Raw genomic sequence first — 21,155 nt, forward strand, 5'->3', positions numbered from 1 at the left:
GCTAAAGTGTTTTCTTTCTGATCAGTTACATTTTTTGTTAGATTGGGTATTTTAGGAGAAAGATGTTCCTGACTGAGGGGTCTCAAACATAGGAAAATGTAGTACTTGTCAAATATTTGCTGTTTTAGCAGTGGACAGCAGTGACCTAGAGGCCTGTCAGACTAAGATGTCACTGAATTTGGTAGCAAAGGAGGAGGAACTGTGTTCTGCTCTGCCCATTCATTCCTGTTTTCTTGCAAGAAAATGAGCCACCTAAACGTGGACATCTTCAGGCTTGCAAACTGCTGTCCTTCTTCCCCAAAGCACCTCCCTTTGCTGAATTTTTGGAGTGTTGTTAACGTTGTTGCTCTGGCTGTCGTCACAGAACTCATTTTTTTAATCCAGATTGCTTTCAAGCAGTTTCAACGATCATTGTAAGTGTGTTGCCCAGCAATTTATAGGCTACAGCTTGGCAGGACATGCCAAATACTTGCTTTTTACAATGGACAAATAGTTGTCTATTCTTTTACAGATTCGATTATGAACTTCAGAGGAGGGCATAAGGCTGCCGCTGAGCCAGGGAGAGTCATTGAGGGAGAGCTGATGTTGGATGCCAAGTGCTTTCACTTTTATTGTATTAATGACAGACTATTATATTGGGCTTTGCTTGGTTGATTCAGTTGGTTACCAGCTCTGTGTGTGATCTGACTGATGGGCCCTAGATGGCATCTAGTCTGTCTCTTTGCTACTGCTCTGCATGAACTCTTTGTGTCTTTATTGTGTGCTTGACTTTGGCAAGCAAAGGGAGCTCATTGCCTGGATGATGACAACACATGGCAGTTGTCATGGGAAAATAACATTGTAGCATTTCTGGGAGTTACAAAATTTGTTGTTTTCAAAGGTCCCTACTAGTTCTGGTGCTTCAGTCTTTGTATACTAAAATTCAGGTAAGTTTTGGGTCTCTATTTACTCTGCAGTTTCACATAAGGGGATCCTGGTCTCTAGAATCAAGCAATATAGCCATGCACACTCTTAGTAAGATCTGTTTTTCAGATGCATAAAAGCTCAATATGTTGGAAAATCAGCATTTTTTTTAAAATTGTTTTGACAGTACCACTGCGTGTAGAATTCACGGTCGTTGTTTTACATATATCTTTAGATGGATCAGGAGAGATACAAAACCAGGTTTCTCATTTACACTACTGTGGATATTTAAAAATAATATTTAAAAGAGTATTCAGGGATGCTAGAATATAAATTGAATGCAAAGATCTGTAGAAAAGAGATGTTTATGAAACATTTTCCTTGCAGGACTGGGTAAGACTAGGTGCTATGTTGAAACATTTGTAAGAAGGAAATCTAGGAAAGTATTCTGTGTGTCAGGATTAAGGAATTAAGTTCTCAGTGTTGGATTGTGTTTGCTGAGAAACCAAGGTTGAATTCTATTTTAAAGGTTAATGCTCAGGTTTAGAAGTTTGAGCTTAAAAAAATCTCGAAAATTTTTACCAATATTTCAATCTCAGTCTCTAGGTTTGGATCTGATCTATAATAAATAAATGTCCAGAAACAGAAGTTTTTCCATACATATATTTTGTTTATTTGGATGGTAAGACGTGGCCAAATTTTATTCCGGAAGGTGTAATGCAGTGTAACTTGATTGAAACCAATGGGTTTTCTCTCTCAGGGTGTTTCTTGTTTCTGCAGTTTACACAAGCATGTAATAGCATCCTGCTTTCATATGCTGACATCTTCATCCTTTTCATTTTGTTCTCTGATTTTTCTCCTCTTCTTTGGTTCTCTCTCTGTCCATTGTGCCCCACCATCAGGAGTAGATTATCACTTAGTGTGGCTGTGCATATGGTTCTGTACAATATTGGTTTTCTAATCCTGAGAGCTACAATGGCAGTAGTCTGAAATTAACGTAGAAACTCAGGATCCTAATCATTGGGTTTTGTGCTGCTTCAGCTGTCTGCACTTTCAGCCAGCCTAAACCAAGACTGTATTACTTGCAGATGTGTAAGTGTGATAGAGCTAATTGATGGGTCAATTCAGGATTCATTCAAAGTTGAGAATCCAGCTGGGAGTTGAAAAAGCAAGAAAGCCTTTCTTCCATGTATGTACATGGAATATATTGGAGAAGATGAGATCTAACTCTTGAAATTTAAAGGACACGGACACAAATTTTCAAAGACATTGAGACATCAAAAATACGTGGAAGTTCCCACTGAGATTTTAAAAAAATGTGTAACTAGGTTTGGTGTCGTATTTTCACTGAACTAGACTCTTGGGCAATTTATCTAGTTAAAAGAAAAACCAACACCACAAAACAACAAGCAATTAAATACCATAATTTGCTGACAAAATAATGCAAAATTAACACTGAACAAATAATGTTTTGATAAATATACAGTCACCTAAGGAACTATGTAAACATACATTGAATCCTCCTGGTTTTTAAAAATTTACCAGATCTAATATATCTTGGTTTCCACTTAAGTATGCCTGCAGTGTTATAGTAATGAATGAGAATAGATGTCTTTTTTTGGAAACTATCTAAAAATCTGTTTTAATCTTGTTTTGCAGTTAGACTATTTAACTAAAATGACCTACAAGCTAATTTAAATAATGTTTGTATCAATTTTGTTTTAAATTTATCTGCTTTGCCTAGGGCATAATACGAAAGGGCAAAGCCTGGAGAGAGAGCTGTGCAGGCAAGATGACTGTGGCAAAGTCTGCTGTACATGTGGTTAGTGAAATGCGTAAAGATGCTTGTTTCTCTAGGTACCTTTTAGCTTTCATCCCCTTCAGTAGTGATGAGTCTGTTCTCAAATTGTATTTTCTTTGTGATCCCTCTAATGGGATACTTTCTGCTGACTGGTTTTCATTTTGGGGGGGAAGAATTACTGTTCTTTCATTACTTTTTTGTATATTAAGAGGTATAAGTCAGAGGTAGCAAAGATGAGCATAGACTAAAATAAGAGTGCACTCTTGAGTGTCCATTTGTTTCTTGAGAACATGTTCTGGATGACTATATCCAGAAGAGATCAGTATGACAGATAATTAGCATCTGTATTTCATAATTCCTGTTCTTTACAGAGTGTAGGGAAATTTCAGGTCATATTGCTGAAATATAATATCTGAATTGCTGTTATAATTTGTACTGGTGTTTCCAAAATGTCTTATTTTGGGAACTTCTAAAACAAACAGGAAAAAAAGTAGAGGGAGTCTTTTTTTTTTTTTTTTTTTTTACCTCACAGTATTCCCTTAAAACATGGGTGATCTAGTTGCAGTTTCTCTCCAGCAGCTGTGAGAGCACTTGAACACGTATGTCTCACTTCCATAGTGAATAACTGATCCACCCCATTGAATCACAGCAGGGTCTGCTAGTGGACCTTTATGATGCCATGCAGAAGGTGGGGATTACTGGTGCATTGCAGAGGTTTCATGTTGTTGCATAATACATTGAAAAAGTTGCATAATGGATTACATGAAGGTTGAGATTTTTTTCTTGTTAATTTGCCAAATTAGTTTCTTCTTAATTCACAGAACTTCATCCAGTTACTATAGTAATTGATGGAATCTTCCTTCACTGAAGGCTTACAGCATAACTGAGTGCTTTCTCTGCATATCAACCTGTAAGGTTGTTTTGTGGTGGTGGGGATTTTTTTTGTTTCAGATTTTTTTTGGTGTGTTTTTTTTTTTTTTTTAATTTTTAGTATGTTTCTGGTTGGCAGGGTTTTATTACCTAAGGGAGGTGTAGTGTTATAGCTATTGTTTTCAGGGAAGAGAGGATTTAGTTAAACAAAACCACTTTGCAGAGTTTCCTAACAGTGCATGATTTGGCTGGTCTACTGTGGGAGTTCATTCTAGCACCAGACTCTCTCCAGCCACAATTATATTTCCATGCCTTCCTCAAATGCATAGTGATCTGCGTTAGGAGAGCATGGTGAAGCTTTCACACCATTCATAGATTGCCATTCAGTCTCTGATGCACATATACTTGGTCTGATTAGGATTGCAGTCCTCAATTAGAGTTGACTGTAAATATTTTGAAGAACTTGATCATGAACTAGGGATGCTCAGGGTGGCCTAAATGAGGGTAATCGGAGATGGCTGGCAAAAAAAGGGGATTGCACCCATACATCATCAGTTGCATTAAGCCTATCTAGATGGAGAAAATCTAATACTTTGTAGTCAAATTTTGAAATGGAAGGGGCAGCATTTCCAAGTTACTAGTATATAATTTTTACATGCTTATCGTGTTCATAGTTCAGTTGTTTGGTGTTTTTTTTTTTAACTGATAGTTTTTTTGCGTTCATAATTTGATACCAGTTTATTGACTGTAGTTTCGAAATAGGAAACTTGGCTTAATTATTATTTACATAGGGAAAATATGGTCATTTTCCTAGCATAAATACCAGGGCTTTAAAAGAAAAAAATAAATCACATACTGAAGAATTTGTTCACTTAAGGAGCCAGATTTTTCTCCCAACTAGTTATGATTCGAAAATGGATTTAATAGTCTTTCTCCCCCTGGAAACGACTTGTTAAGGCTGAATGATATAAAGTTTCTGAAAATAGGGCAACTGTTATTAGAATAAATTACAAAAAATGTAGTGAAAGACATCATCTGAATAATGTATTCTTGCTTGGAGACTTACTTATATTTAGTCTCTGTATTATAAATATCACAGTTGTAGTTTTTTGGTAGAAGAATCACAGCAGTAATTGTTCTGATATACTAGTAACAGAGATTTTGGCATATTTCCCAGCACCCCATTATAAAATTTAGGTGATAAAATATGAAGATTGAGGGTTTTTTTTTTAATGTTGCCTAAGTGATTTTGATTCTTATTAATTTTTACTGACATCTGACAATCTCCTGAATATGTAACTCTCTTGCCTTATTTTTACATTTTATTTATGTAGAAGTATTAAAAAATACTTCAATTTAATTTTCTGCCTGAAGTTTTAAAGCCTTATATAAATCCTTGCAGCAGTTTTTTTTTTTTTCAATTTCCATTTTCTTGTCTTGCTGACAAGATTAGGTTGGTTTTCTAAATCGTGTCACCTGTCAAGGAATTTTTTCTGTCCTTACGTGGTTATCTCCTGATAAGGAGTGAAAAAAGAAACACCTGCTTGATTATTATGTTATTGAGTCTCTTTACCCGATTCCTTTAGGCCAGAAATGTTCTTACCCTTTACAATTCAAAGCTAATTTAGCTGTGGGCCATTATCTGGGAAATGGATAAGATTAGTGAGGAAATGTACTTCCTGACAACGCAGAGAATTTCTTTATTGTTTCTAGCAATTGTACTAGGAAAGAGTTGGCTGTTCCCTTGTATTTTGTTCAGTCTGGCACTTCTGTGTGTCTGGAAAGTTCAGTTTTCAATTTCATTTAATTTGTTGAGTTCCACAGTCTTTAATAATCTCATTGTTTGAAAGTACTTGCTGAAGTTTGACTTGTATTTTACAGAGGAAAACTTATTTATGTTATTTTTTAATTGTGCCTGCTTAAACCATCCTAAATCATTCTTCTCATCTCTCAGTTTACATAGTGCTTTATCATCTCTCTTTAAGCCATTTAAACTTTATGTTCATCTTCTTTTTTAAATGGACACATTTGTTGACCACTTAACTGTCTGGATTTCATGAAGCTTTTGGGGAGCATTTGAATACACGTCTCTACCTGCTTAGGCTCTTTAAGAAAAATTCAGAAGGTGAATATTAAGAAATTGAACCTTGGCATACAGCCTGAATTATCCAGATTTGTAAAATGCTTTCAGGACACTTAAAAACAGTTAGCTGTCAAAGCACAGGCATTGGTAAAACATGAACAGAAATGGAAGTGGGAATCGTCCGTCCTTTCCCTAAAAGATTATTTGCTCCATTTTTAATTTTTAAAAGAAGTATTATAATGCTTATCATCCTAGTACCTGAGCTGCTGACAAGGATGATGTAACATCACTGTCTCTCAAAAACAGAACCATCATTGTTCCTTCATCTGTTTAACTTGTTCCAGAAAGTACGCTAAGTAATGATGATGAGAGACTCCCTGTTGCATTTCCTGGTTGTTGTTGTTAAGATGATTTTGAAAATCAAAATTAAAATCTCTTGCAGTTATTTTGCACATCGGAGCAGTAAAACAGTCACTCACTGCGTTTTAGTTTATATATAACGGAAAATGCACTGGGGAAATACATCCCATGGAGTTGGTTCAGGTTCTGCCTTTTGGTACCTACAGGGCTTCATTAAATCAATGCCCTTGTTTGCAAATAAATACATGCATAATTGGACTCACTTACAATAAATCCTTAGCAGGTAACTATTTTCAGGAGTAAACTGAAGTGCAGGGAGGAAGGACTGGAAATGGTGCTATTCGTGTGTTACAGAAATGTGTTACAGGAAATGTTGCAAGTTTCTCCTGACAAAAGCTCTGCAGTTCCAACACTGAATTCTTCTGGAGGACAAACTCTAACCAAAAAAAGCTGTTTCTTTAGGCGCCTCAGTTAATCTTTAGGGTAAGAAACTCTACACAACAGTTGTGGTTCTTGCAAATTTGAGTATAAATCACGTTAATATGGTCTGCCCTGCATACTTAGTGTGTTATCCTCTCTAAGAAGGTATTTGTTAGTGCTGGGCAGTGGCGTGGTATGTTCTTGAAGGAAGTTTACTTGAGACTAAATTTTCTCAGGAAGGTCATGGCCAGGGAGAGGTGAAAGACCTTGCAACTGAGTGCTCAGAAGTTGGTGTTAATAAGCTTACACTTAAGCGGTGAGCATTAGGGATAATAATGTTTGTGAACCTTGCAGCCCATTGTGAGTTTGAGCCAGTTCCAGCAGTTCTTCTGTTCAGGCCTTGTCTGAGGGATGGCTGCCATCTTGATGTGGAAAAGCGCACTAGGGCAAAATTCACAAATATGATTTGCATGTTTTTCACTGTGTGTGGATAAAACAAACACAGACCTGGAGGCAGTTTTCCTGCAGCAGCACGACACTGTGCCTCTGCTAACTACATCCACTCAGGAGTATCCGGTTAGCCTGAGTACACAGGGCCACGCGTGCAGCGTCACAGCTCCTGGGCTGGCATCTGACACGGCATTGTGCCGGTGCACCAGCTCACCCGAAATCACCCAGGTATCTGACATTTGACAGGACTAAAGCTTGAAAGTTTCCTGGGCATTTATGAAGGTTTTAGGCTTCATTTTCAGATGTAGACTCCTGAACATGGTACAGGTGTCGATGCTCAGTGCGAGGGTCTGAGTTAGGTGCCTCAGCAGGGTGCCTGAGTGTCGGTCTCCTCCCACAGCTCCCTGACCCTCTCCTGTGGGAAAATGGTGGCTGTTTTCCAAAATTAAAAAAAAAAAAAAAAAAAAAAAAAATCCTATTTCTGTCACCCCTGAGAAGTGTTGCAACTGGAAGCAGCTCTCACCTCCCTCTCCCCTTGGGACCATTTTTGAGAGGTGTGGGAAGAAAGTGCCCAAATCATTTCAAGTGGAGGAGAGAAGCAGACCTATATCTCCCATACTGAAGCGGAAGAAACGAGGGTGGATGGCATTACAGTATTGCTAGAAAGCAGTGGTCATCTCTGTATTTTAGGTGGCAATGGTCATGCATTTTTTAAAGAACAACCGAGGCGAGCGGGCATGTATAAGGTGAGAACAACACCTGAGCCCAGGCCCTGGCTGGCTTTAGGCTGTGCTTGGGCAGTGTTCCTTTGCCCTGTTGAGACTGAGATGTCTCACAGCAGAATTTTAGCCTCACAGGGAACTTGAATATTTAAAAAAAAAAAAAAAAAAAAAAAAAAGCCTTGAGGCCTGGGTGGTTGCTGATCTGTCTGGATTGTTTTGTTTCTGTTTACATGTTTGTGTGTGGTTTTTTTGTTAAGACTTGCTTTGAATTTATCTAAATACTATCCAAGTTTCATTGTGACTACGAGGTTCCCTCTCTGAATCTTAGTCTTTTATACTAGGATTCACTTTTTCATGACTGAGTAATAATATCCAAAATGTAAAAATATCCAAATGCTGCTGAGCTTAAGAAAGAAATCAAGTAGTTTGCTTTTGTCCTAAGTAGTTTACTATTGCCAACGTCTGTCGTCTTTGTTACTGTATTTATTCCAGTTGTCTTCTGAAGAAAGTACAGGCCTTTGTATTATTGAGAGTACTTTTTTTTTCCTTTCTAATAACATGTACATCAAAATGCTTTCTAGGTTTCATCATGACCTCTCAAATCAAGCGAAAAGCAGGGGGATAAGATATGGAATGAAAAAAATTTGTTTTAACATAAGCCTGGAGTACGTTTTAATTGCATAAATGGGCTTTATTCCCAGTGCCAGGCATATGTAAGTATATTTCCCACTGACGTTTGCCCTCTGTGAGTAGGGGTTTAATTAATAATTTCTTGCTTCTCAGTTGTTTTTCTAAGCAAAGCATTTAATATGAATGCCTTAATCTCAATTTTCATAAAGTAAATGTAAACATAAAAAACTGGGAGAAATGTTTTCATAGTACAGGGGGAACAGACAACTTGTGCAAATAAAAATTAGAGTTTTGCCATTTTATGAACAACATCAACAATTAAGTATTGTTTCCTAGAATCAGAATATATAAAATTTCCAGTGACAGCACATTGTTTATGGGCTTTGAAATGATACTTTCTTTGTTAGAGTGCCGGTTCCTTCAGTATGTATTTCTTCTGTCACCTGAGGCTATTTTTCAGACACGTAACAGGATTTTTTTTTTTGCTTTCTGAATAATCAGCTTTTCCTTTTGCTCATTAAGCATAAAAATATGGCCAAGGTATTAACACAATACAAGGTATTAACAGTGACCAGTCTCTACCAAATACTAAGTTCTTTTTGTCTATTACCTAATTAACATACTTTAATTAGTTCACTACATTTAATGAACATGTTATGTAAAACTCAACATTTTCTACCTTCAGGATAACCATGACATTGTCTAATGTGTCAGATCGGACTGTATGAATAATTAATACAGTCTATATTTATTAATTTAGTATACGAACTAGCTTGACAGAGTGAGTAGAGGGGTGGTCTTCAATGTGGGGGGTCAGGAGCAGCCTGCTGGGAAAAGAGCAGGAGGGAGCACCCTGGGAGGGCTCTCCCTGGGGGAAAAGGAAAGGATGAACCTGAAGAGAAATAGGGACCCTGCTGGTGCCAAGTGTCCCTGAGCCTGTCCAGGGTCCCCCACTGAGAGGAAGCAAAAGAAATCTTTGGCTCTGTCTTCTGCTTTTTGTGCATTTCACCCCCTTTCATTGCTGGTAGCAATGGTTCAAAACAGACGGGATGAAGATTATTATTATTATAATAAAAAATGTAGTACATGTATTTCTTTAGAAGGACCCTACACTTGGGCAACTAAAATCAGGAAGATAGCTGTTGAATACTAATTTTTTAAGCTGCTTGAAAAATGAATTTTGAAAGGAACGTGCTATTTTAATACTTCTGATAGCTGCCTGAACTTCAGTGTGTCTTGGGTTATGAGAAATGAAATTATGTACAAGAAAAACTACAAAACTGCAAAAAAGGTTGAGCTGAGTGGAAATAGCCCTTTAGTTTGTCATGTCAGTGTGTTTTCTGTTTCCTCTGAGCAGAGTGGCCTGTTGAGCTTGGTAGCGTATGAGAATTTTGGCTTCCTGAACATCTGAGAGGCTGGTGGCCAGCCTTTGGCGTTGCCTTGTGCACCATCTGGGTGGAGCGCCCAGTGCTCCAAAATATCCTGTATGATTAAGACACATGGAGATGTCTCTACAAAGCTTGAAATTGTCTAGAACTTCTTTTTAGAAGATCTGAAGGCTTTGCTTACCTTACCAGTAGCAAAAGTGATAGACAATATAAGTTTCCATGTGGGCATAATGCTGTCTAGCTATAAACGCCAGTGGCTGTAAGGCTTTGCACAAAGGTTGTACTGATGACCTGGAAAATAGGCTTAGACGTAGGAATGTCAAGTTGGTAGGGTAGCTTGAGACCATGAGTGAGGGGAAGCAATGCATTTTTCTTGAAATAAGTTATGATGGTGCTAGGAATGAGAGTTTCAGATTTTTACTTACAATGCATTTTTAGGCATTGGATTCTTGGGAGAGGTAATGAGGTGAGTACATGGAGCATCTGTTTGAATAGAGAACTGGTTTCTTCTAGTCAGACTAATTCTGTTTCTCCTTGTGGTGAAAGGCTTTTTTGCTTTTCACGGTGAGAAAGAGGCAACAGGCCCACATATAGCATTACCTTAAATTCAACCTCATCAAGATGGCTACATCTTTCTCTCTTCCTTGTCAAGTGAATGAGTAGTTTCTGATGAGTTAGAATAGACTATATAGAAGCCTATGGTCTATCGACTGCTGAAGGCTAAGTGAAGTAAGAGAGTAATTTAAAAAAAGTGAAACATTTATGAGAATTTTCTTTTTATGATATGGTCTGAACTGCTTTTCCTGGCTCGTAATGCAAAGTACTGTCTTTTACATTAGCATGATTTTTTTCTGTGGCATTTATTCTAAATACTTCTGCTATCATTGAGTGAATTTTGTAATCTTCTGTTGCTAGTGACTTTCTTGAATGAGTTATTTATAGGGATCTATGTTACAGCTGTGGTATTTAAAATGATTTATGGTAAACTGGCTTTTGCATGAGTTACGTAAGAACCTTAATAATGCAGAATAATTTATGATATAAGAGATAGAGGTCTGTCATCACCTTGCTACCAAGTGAGTGCTGGCTACCATATATTTTGTTTTCAAAATAAGTTTGTTTTCTTTGTAGGGTAGGGAGGAAGCTGTTCTTGAGAATTACATTGGCTCTGGCCAGCAATTGGAAAATGCTGTAGATAGTTGAAATGTTCAAAACTTTCACTAGTAGTGTGTGTCAGGTACCATATTTGAATGATATGTTTCCCAATTCTCCTTTTACATACTGTTCTCCTTTGAGTTTGCACACAACATGCATGTTAAAGTGTAGAACTTAGCCTTGGGTTGGTGACTTGGTGAAGAATCATTATGTAGCAGTACTATATATGGATTTGAGAATAATCAGAGTATTGGAATAACATGGGTGTTCTTGTATGGAAATAGGCTCACAGCTGTAACCTAAGAGGGAGTTTTAAAAAGGGTTTTGAGCAGGGAAGGTTATGAGGGAATGTAAAGACTGCTTGCTTACAGAAGCAGACTGACGTCTTTTCTTTCTCACTTCCAAACTCATCTGCTTTTTTTCTCACCAACTTAGAAAAGAACAGCTTTAAGAGGGCAGGGAGGCCTGAAATAGAGCTGTGCTGGTGGTGGATGTATGGTGGTCCCGCTGATGGTTGCTGGAGGGAGATGAGAGTAGAAGAGAAATCGTGTGTCTGCCATTGTCGCTCTCTGGGGAGGTGGTTCCAGTGCTGTGAAATTGGCTGCTGCTGGATTTCTCTTTCAGGACAAAGGGGGAGGTTTACTATCCTGGGTATATTTAGCTGTGATAGATCTGATCATTTAGGTTTTAGACTGTCAAACATTAACTACATTTTGTCTGTAAAGCATTAAAAAAAAAAAATCTGTCAGGCAGTCCAAGTTCATGCAAGAGTTTAGGATGATAAATGATACACTTTTCTTGTGTATATATATAGTGTATATGTACACCTAAGAGAATGACTATGAAGAATCATGGAAATAAGTATTTGCAACTTTGGCAAAAAAAAAAAAAAAAAAAAAAACACACACCACAAAAAAAAACCCACAAAAAACCCCCACAGATTAACAGCTATATAGCACCACAGGTAATATTTTTATTTAAGGGTAAAGAGTCTTTACAATGGGGCTATTCCAGAATACCTGTGGTTGCAATCCAGGTATTATAATTTCACTCTGGTATTTGCAATATTCTCTTTACTTAAAGCAGGAAACAGCGTTTAACAGAACTAGTATTCACAAAAATAGACTTTTTTTTTTTTTGCTGTTGCTTAAGACAAGCATATAAAAATCACCAAACCCCCCTTCAAAACCAGGAAAGTCTAAGTATTACATTTTCTTTATTTTGGTGTTTTTATCTTTCTTTGTCCTTTTACACTTTTACTCTTTCACAAGTGTCTTGTGCTGAAGTATTTAGCTGAAAGGCAGTTTAAATATAAAAGCAGGCAGTGTCTGGCTTTTGGAAGCTCCTGCGGGAGACTCTGTATGTTCCAATGGGCATTTTGTCCCAGTTTTCTATCCCTGAAGCAATCATTGGCTATTTTTTTTTCTCGAGATCTTAACATTTTTATCCATGTCCTTGCATTATTGGGTGTAAAATTGTGTTTTAAATATATAAAAAAATATATGGGCAGCTAAATTTTTAAAGCATTTTGAACTGTTCTAGGCAATTACATCTTCTTACCCATTTTTATCCATAAATATCTATGAATTTGTCTAGTTTATATAGTTTGTATATCTAGTTTTATAATGTAATCCAGACAATCCCAACATCAGCTTTGGGGCCTGCTCCTAGTTTGGGGGGACTTTTCTGCCTTTGCCCCTTTCTGTCTTTCCTACATCAAGCAGAGGGGGCCTGCCCTCAACCCAGTGCCTGTTTAGGCAGCGGATGCCTGGCTTTGCACAGCTATCAATAAGTTTAGCTTTTAGTTAAGTGTGTGCTGCTTGAATAGCTTTTCCCTGTCCCCTGGCCAAGAAAGGATGGTAAGACAGAGCTGGTGCAGTTAATCATAGACTGTTTGCTCTCCATGTGCACCGTTTTGTTAACTTTACAAGAAGGCAAATGTTTGTTTCAGAGCTCACATTTCAGAATTGATTTTGGAATAAAGTACTTAATCATTTTATTTATTCTTTATTTTTGTAGCTGTAGGGGTTATAAAATCAGGTAGTAACCTGTCTGATATATTACACATTTATAAATTGCATTTGTTTAGCAGTTTTTATTGTCTTGCTTTCTTCCCATATGGTTTTTGTCAAGACTTACCAACTCCCGCTCTTGTAACAGCTCTTTCCCCTGTTGCCTCCCTTCAAAGCAGTGGGTTTCACTCCTAACCTTTGAAATTCCCATCCCACATTATGATCTTCTACGACTCCAAAGGGTATTTTGCATAGGACCGATGTTAGGTTTGTGCACTGATATGTAAGCATAGAAACTCACTTGTTTTACACGACTGAAATATGCATTTAAGACAGCTTGGAAAATTTTGGGGTAATAGATGTGTCCAGCGGTTTTCTGTTTGGATGAGCTTTGACTGAGTAATATTGCCTAAAATTGATCTTCGTTTATTATAATTCTCGTTTAGAATCAGTATATGTTATAGCAAACAAGTAAATTTTAAGTGTGTGCGTAGGTAGATGGATTTTAAAAATATCTGTATTTATGTCTCTCTGTCTTGCCTGTCTATATTTTATTGATAAAAGTAAACCTTTCAAAGGACTGTGATGCACAAATGATGTGCAAATAAGCTGGTGTCTGGGGACTTGCAAAGGTATTCAGACATTTCTTAGAAGTATAGGTAAACTAATGAGGAGTGCACAGCTGAGTTTGTATGCAAAGTAACAATATGCTGGTATTTTTATACACAGTGAAGGAACTTGCCTGAACCTGTCTTTTGCCTTTTTTCCCCTTTGTTTGAACTGAAGCGGTTTTGTCTGCTTTAGAGCTAGTTCTGAATATGTTGTAATTGGACATAATGTTTTTAGAGTTCTTCCTTTAAGAAAAATGACTGGGTTCTCTGCTCACGAGGGGTTTATTGGTGTCAAAGCTCAGCAATGTGTCAGGGTAATTCTCTAAAGCTCTACACAGATCGAAAAGATTATTGAAGAATGCATAGACACTTTTTTGTGCTGTCTGAAATAGAAGGGGGCTAAATCCCCAGTGGGTAGAAGTTATATAATTTGGTGATGCTATGCTGATTTATGCCTCTTGAGAGTTTGCCTGCAGCAGAAGCTGGAGGTGATGAGAAGAGACTGGATGAGAGAAAGACCATCCAGGAAAAATTCATCAAATTTGTCATTCTTGAAAGGACCATCATAACATATGGTAAGGCATATCATTTACCTCAGGCTTGGAGGAAAATGATTTCTGCTAAGAGAATATTAATTTTATTTCTTACAGGATCAGCTGACAGGGTGGGCTTTCTCCTGGCTGGTCTTCCCCTTCTGTTTTCTCTAAAGGGAAGGATGGAAGCTTGGAAATGTCTTATCTGTACCAGACAAGCAAGTTGGCATTTTGCCATCATTTTCTGCTAGCAGAGAGGATAATGGTAATTATATGTCAAAATTTAACATTTCTCTTCTTTGAAAGAGAACTTTTTAATGCAAAATATTTAGAAAAGTCAGATCTATTCTGAGGCGGATAAGAAGCTAGGATTAGTGAACTGACAATTTTTTCTTAAGAAAAAGGAGGTTTTGGTTCTCTTCAGGGACAAGGAAGAGATGAAAAGGATCAAAAGAAAAGAAGGTATGAGGTCTGCAATATAACTAGGCTGCAACTTCAGTATTGTGTAGTATTTGGGAGATACCCAGAGCAGCATCGCTTGTCCTGCCGTTCTTTCTGTAGAAAGGCTGGTGGCATTTGCTTTGCTAACAGGTTCCAGTATTTTTGATTAAATCATTATTTCTTCATTTATCAGGAAAATAAATTTCTGTTGTGCTGTACACCATGGAGTCCAAAATCCATCATCACCTTTTTAAGGAGGGGAACATGTTTTCCTATAATCAATTCTAGCATCCCCAGTGGTTGCAAGTTAAGCCCTTAGTCAGCCATGTCCTTTAGTCAGTTAATAAAAGGAGAAAGGTTTTTCCAGGCCATGGCACAAGTTAGAGTACTGTTGAGATGCTTAAAAAGGTGGAAAGCTTTGCTTTCTATGAAGTCAGAAAAGGAAGGCATCGTCATTTTAAATATAACATATTAACCTTCTAGACACATTTAAAATTTATAATTTCAATCTGATTTTACAAATTTCTGGAATACATGATTTACATAAATATGATTTTGCTAAGAAAATAAATGTACAACTGCAAACTATGAGGAGATCTTGTACTCTTTATTTTCTGTATTTTGCCGAGAACATAAGCAACCTTCTTTTATATGCACTGGAAGTATAGGATTGCTGCTCAGCAGTCTTGAGAGAAAGGGGATGTCTGCCTTCTCCTGCATTATCTTCTGGGAAATGGGATACCAGACATTTTAAAGTTGGTTTTGAAGATAAAATACTCAATAGAAACCCTCCTTTCTTTTCATTGTTTTAAAACTGTTTATTATACATTTATTCTAATTTGTTGGCAACATGTAGTGCATTGATCTGCATTGTCAGGGACCAGCCTGAGATACACATTTCAGTTTTGGTGCTAGGATACAGCAACACTGACAGTGGGGGTATTTGGAAAGGCAGGTTTTGATACAGCTGCATTAACTGTTAGGCAGAATTGGAACCAAGCAGTTAATCTGCAGATTTTGACTGTGCAGTCATGGTTCAGGTGTGCCTCTGCTCCTTTCCCATTTTGTTTTTTGAATGTTTCAAGTTTCCTTTAGCCACAGTCACGGTTATCCACAGATTAACTGATTAGATTTGTGTGATGCCTGTTGAAATAATCCAGAAGCAGAGTCTTTGAACAGTATCTCATTTGAGAGAAGAAAGTAAGTATGTCCATAAAACATAACAAAGTCGTTCTGAGTTAATAAATTTGAACTTGTATTTTCTAAATGGTTTTCCTTTTTGCCTAGAGAAGGGTATTTACACTTTATAACAAAAAACCAAAAACAAACCAATAATTTCATGGGGGAATTAAGTAAGAGAGTTATTTGTAGACTAGAGAAAGGTAATAGAAACAGTCCTGTCATTAGGATTAAAGGGGAATGGGCCATCATTAATTACTTTTGAGCTTATTCCACTCAAGTACAAAGATATTTTTTAATCTGTGTTGATCTGAGCAATCAGCTGAAACTTAAGATCTGATTAATTATTTGGTTAGGATAAATTGCTGAGCTATTTATATTGTTAATACCATTCTATGTATTGAGATGAAAGCTTGGTGTCTTCAGTTCAGGAGAAAGCAACTGTTAGCGAGTCAGTTCTGGTTACTCTTTTTTTTGATTCAGGGTTCTAAACTTATTTCCAATCAGTGTTGAGCCTCAGGGGAATCTCCTGATTTTCCTTAGGTCCTGCTCTTGGTACCAAGTCTTCTATACCTTAAGTTTCTGGTTTTTTCTTTACTTGTCTGCATTTTCATGATCATCTCATGTACTGTCTCTTGTACTCCTAGTGAAAGGCACACTCTTGATCTGGATTTCCAGTTTGATTTCCTGCTCTTGCAGACCTTCAACCTCTGATAGTTAAAAAACCCTCCAAACGGTGATGACAACTTTGTATGGATTCGGGCTTGTTCCAAAATTGTTCTTTTATTTGAATATTTTTTCTTTTTTTGTTGGCACTTCTATCTTGACACCTACACAGATCTCCCCCTTAGTCTTCTGTGTGTTAAGCTAAACAAAGCAAACGTTTTCAGTTTCTTCTCAAAATTTCCCTGACCATTGTAGAAGGCTTTATCTCTTGCAGTTTGAATTCCTTTTTTAGGCATAGATGATCAGAATCAAGAACAATAAGATTTTAATAGAGCTTCATGTTATTGCATTAATGTTGATGTCTGTGTACTAGAAATATTTTCCCTGATAATTTAAAAATTTCATTTCCATTTCCATAGGGACTTCATGTTGGTAGCTTGTAATTACTCCATGATCAGCTTCGTCCCCGCAGTTTCATCCACTGTAATTTTCAACTGCTAAGCTCTCAATTCTTAGCAGAAACCTAATAATCCATAAATTCACATCTTTGCATTTTGCATTATTAAATTTTACCCCAATTTTATTCTTGTGGTCCTAAAGGTAATCCATGTCTTCCTGGTAATGTTCTATTCTTCATATATTAGCAGTGCTTTCCAATATCAGAAATTTTTTTAAGAAACCCAAACTGTGATTTTTGGTATCATTCGTACTACTTATGCTCTGGTCATTAATAAAAATACATAGTAAAATTGATCCCCCAAAATGTTGCTGAGGAATATTTGTTAGTATTGTTCTAGCTCTTTTGATACAGCACATCATCATCTCTCCTTACTTTTACAATCTGCAATATCTTTCATTGGCCTCAAATGTTCTCTGTCATGATCATTAGTTCTAGAAAACATGACTTAAATATAATTTTAAAAGTTGAGTTGCTCACTTACTGCTTAGGTCAGGTCTTTTTGATATGAAGCTGGTTTGTGGTAGATTCAAACTGACCATTATTTCACCTTGCATAATCCACAGGACCTCTGAATTTGCTTTTTTCTTTTTTTTTTTTTATTCTTTCATTTTTCCTGTGAAGAAAAATGAAATAAAATCAAACTATATTTGTGAGTAATGCTTTTGCATGATATCAAGCGATACCTGTTGATATTCTGAAGGCAATGGGTTACCACATTTTTGCTTTAACATCTCTCAGAATAAGTATCTATACTTTATGAAATAGTATTGTATTTATACCCTCTCTCTGTTTTAACATTGCTGATGAAATGCTAAAATTTTCACTTTTGCAAATTAGTGATTTTATTTCCATGAGGAAGAACATGGAATAACTTCTGGGAAAAGATTCCAGTAGCTGGGATAATATGTATGAAGAATGAACTGTATATTTCTGGGTGCATTCATAATTTGTACTGAGATCCTAACCTAAGTCAGGAAAATAGTCTCCTATCCTGTATTTTGCTAGCTCTTGAATTCTTTGAATGTCCAGCTGGGGGAAAGATTATGTACTCTGTGAGCAGAAACTCTAGGTGATGTTTCTGACAGCTGTGGTTATAGCTCCTAGCTTTGCATTTTTCACTCTCTGAGTGGAGATCATCATGTCATGCAAGATTTGCATAGAGGGAGCCTACATACTATTTATGAAAGGGGGCTTGGCAACATTTTTTCCCCATTTGGTCTTGCTGGCCTTCATATCCTGGCTAGGTGGCTTGTGGGGTCTTGGAAACAGTTGCCAGCAACTCACAACTACATAAGGGAGTACCTTGCATCTCTAAGTGCCTACTGATAGGAATATAGTGTTGCAGTACTGAGCGTTTGCATAGGAGTAAATAACTTAATATTTAGTAACAGTGTATTATTATTTTTTTAAAAAATTACCTTTGGAAATAAAAATATTACCTTGGGAGATACTCTCATTTCATACTGATGCGGGGAAAGATATTTTCCCCTTCTTTTATTGCTGAATCAATCTTGTCTATTTCTTGAAGGGCCTTTTGCCTCCTTGTGTGTATGTATTTATATCATGTGGACGTAGACTTAGTAATATTTTCTTGGTTGAAAGTGAATGAATGAGCTGTTCTGGAAAAACTTTTAAAAGTGGCAGCTTTCAAGAACATTCACAGTGTTCGAAGTGGCACTCTGACCGCTGCTACCATCAATGGTAAAAAGACAGTGTCAAGTTGTTGGGCTTCAAAATTAACCCTCTTGGAGAATATGAAGAGCAGCATCAAGTCTGGCCTGATTTGGTTCCCTGCTGCACATAAAAGCCCCCTAGGGCTTCCCTGACTAGCCTCTCCTGGCCTATGGAACATGTCACCAGAGACCCTATACGAATGTGTGTCTAATGGAGTCTCCTTTCCATGTAGATGAAGCGTCCTTGTGTTGACGCAGTCGCACACTGTATAAAGTGAATATCTTAAAAATTGATAGCAGACAGATTCTCTCTCTAAAGGGAAATATGTGGTATTCATGGATGAGACCAGTTTGCTATTATCGGTGCCATAACATGAATGACTATAAGCCAAACTTGATTAAGTTACTCAACAGAGCAATTACTACAAGTGTATAATAATAATAATGTTAAACTAACAGAATAAATCTGGGCGAATTAATTTAGAACAATTTACTTCTAGTTTCAGCTTCTGCTTATATTTCAAAGTAGAGAAGGACATTCAAATTAATTTGAATAACATGCAAGCTGTAGTTAAATTTGGGAAGATATTTTTCCTCCAAGTTTCATTTGTCTGTAAAATTTGACTGGTAGCAATATATTTCGGGGTGTGTTGATGGGGTGTTCCTGTTGTGTTTAAGGATATGGACTGAGTACCTCGATAGGAGTTTCTCACTTGTGAGCACAAGTAACTTTTCTGTGGGTCTAGAATTCAGAGGAATTATTAAATGGTAACTTTTTCCAGTTTGTTGGTGGCACTCTTTCACTTCTGTGAAGTGGTTTTTTTGTTTGCATAAGTTTGTTGCCACAATGATAGAAACAGTTAATATTAGTAACGATTATAATAATCAATTTCACAATTAAGTATGTGTTTTAATAAAAAGTCCAGTTATTACTTTGTAGTCTTAATAATTTAAAAAATTACTAAGGAGGATACTGTACATTTGTTAGCTTGAAAGGTCTCTTGTATCAGAAGAAACCCATGCATGATTGTTTTGTTTGATATCAAAACACATTTTTGCTGTCATAATACTGGCACATTTTCAAGGCATGCTGTTTTCTGGCTGCTAGCAGGGAGTAATGGAAACAATGCAGTGATCATGCAATTTATTGAAAATAAGCACTAAAAATACTTAGGCAAGCAATATTTTAAATTTAGTAGGGACTAGGATTCATAAGACTGCATAAAATCACTGTTTTGGTACCACGGGGGTATTTAAATGCCTTGCTGCCTATGAATTGTTTATAATTTCTTGCTGGTGATTTTCCTCTGGATCAGATTGTGCTGCTTCTTCTGAATGGTGATAGTGCTTGTTGAGGAGTGGTCATGCAAGCAAAATTTGATAACCTCGATATGTCACTTCATCTGCCGTTTTTCTTTTGTTAATGCAAAGCTGGTTGCATAATAGCCGATTTCTCCTTTAGCTGACCACCGGTGAAAACAAAATCTATAATGGCAGTGCTAGGTTTTATAAAAAAAAGTAAGTGAGGAGTTGAAGGATGTGGCTTGTTCTGTTTGGATGATGCAGAATTGCTTTAAGCAGTAAGCTTACTGTTTTCAGATGGCATTAGCAGCATCAGTGATATAGCTGTGTCAGCCTCCTTGACTACTGGATGTCTGTAATCGCACGGAGGAAACTATATTTAAGATCTGATATCTTGAGGGTAATGACTCCGGCACTTACTGATGGACAGAATGGGTGTTAATGCTTTCTTCACTACCCCAGAAGATTTTGAAAGATAGATGGGTCTGTGATGTACTTTTGTGAGACAGGAAATGCAATTTTTGGGGGTCTCTGGAAATAGAAAGGTCATGCAGCTTGGAACCGGTGAGACATTACAGTCTCTAAGTCATCAGGTATGACCTCATAGTTTATACTAATATTTCTAATGTAAGGGTTTGTTTTACAGTTTTAGGTCGTTTACAATCTCTTTGTCTGTGTAATTGCTTCATGTTGGATTTGCTACAGGATTTATAGGGTAGACTGTTTACATAAGCAGAGCAATGTATATCTTGGAAATCTAACGTGTTGTTAATTGCTATTTGAACAATGTAAGGTTATTCCATATATATTTTCAACCTGGCTTTATTGTGAATATGATTTCTTTTAACTAATTCATGGTAAAATGTTATACCTTTCCTGTAAAGTAAAATGACAAGATTGTATTGCATTTTTATTTTGCTTTATCTTTACATGGCACACAAAGCTATTGTATGAATATGTGTTTGTCATATGAAGTGCAGTATAAGGCAACTGTTTACCTACAGTGGCAGGTTATTTAAAACAACGTATCACATTGTGTAACAGGACTGAGCTATTCTGCAGGCACAGATCTTGCTTCATTTTGCAGTAGTAGGTTTTTTTTTTTTCCTTCATTTCAAATCAGTTTTAAAAATAGCTCACTGAACATAACAGTGAAAGTTTGGCAAGATAACTCTCCCCTTTTTAATTATTACACTCAGTGACACATACTAATACTAATGGGTTGTAAAAGAGGAGGTTAATAAGTTAAATATTTAGAATGTTGTTTAAAACCAAATTCATTTTACTAAAGCTTATCTCATCCTTTTTGTTTTTAACTGTTGCCAACTTTACTGCAAGGCTGATACTTTTGTGTCTGCTAATGTATTGTAGTGATGGATTGGAAAGTTAGAGTATGTAAAAGAAAACAAATGGATATTTTTCATAGGAAGATAGTGGCCTAATTTAATGTATGGAGCACAAAATGGAATTGGAGATACTGTCATCTCTTTAGGTGT

At 36.8% G+C, this 21,155-nt stretch overlaps 1 protein-coding gene across 7 annotated transcripts in view; it reads left to right on the forward strand.

Moving 5' to 3' along the window:
* The window catches only part of SLC4A10 (solute carrier family 4 member 10), a 168,492-nt gene that overhangs the window by 14,235 nt on the left and 133,102 nt on the right, over positions 1-21,155 (forward strand). For 4 of the 7 annotated variants that reach the window (XR_012660610.1, XM_075093304.1, XM_075093305.1 and 1 more), the window contains exon 1: positions 19,956-20,252. The exons of 2 other annotated variants lie outside the window; for them this stretch is intronic. Coding sequence is in view for 3 of the 5 variants with exons in the window: in XM_075093304.1 (XP_074949405.1) it covers positions 20,172-20,252 (81 nt within the window). In the remaining 2 variants the exon portion in view is untranslated. Of the gene's footprint in view, positions 1-19,955; positions 20,253-21,155 lie in introns of those variants that run through there. One more of the 7 variants, XM_075093308.1, reaches the window with a different exon arrangement.

Source organism: Phalacrocorax aristotelis, chromosome 5 (genome assembly GCF_949628215.1).
Source record: "Phalacrocorax aristotelis chromosome 5, bGulAri2.1, whole genome shotgun sequence".
Taxonomy (NCBI): Eukaryota; Metazoa; Chordata; class Aves; order Suliformes; family Phalacrocoracidae; genus Phalacrocorax; species Phalacrocorax aristotelis.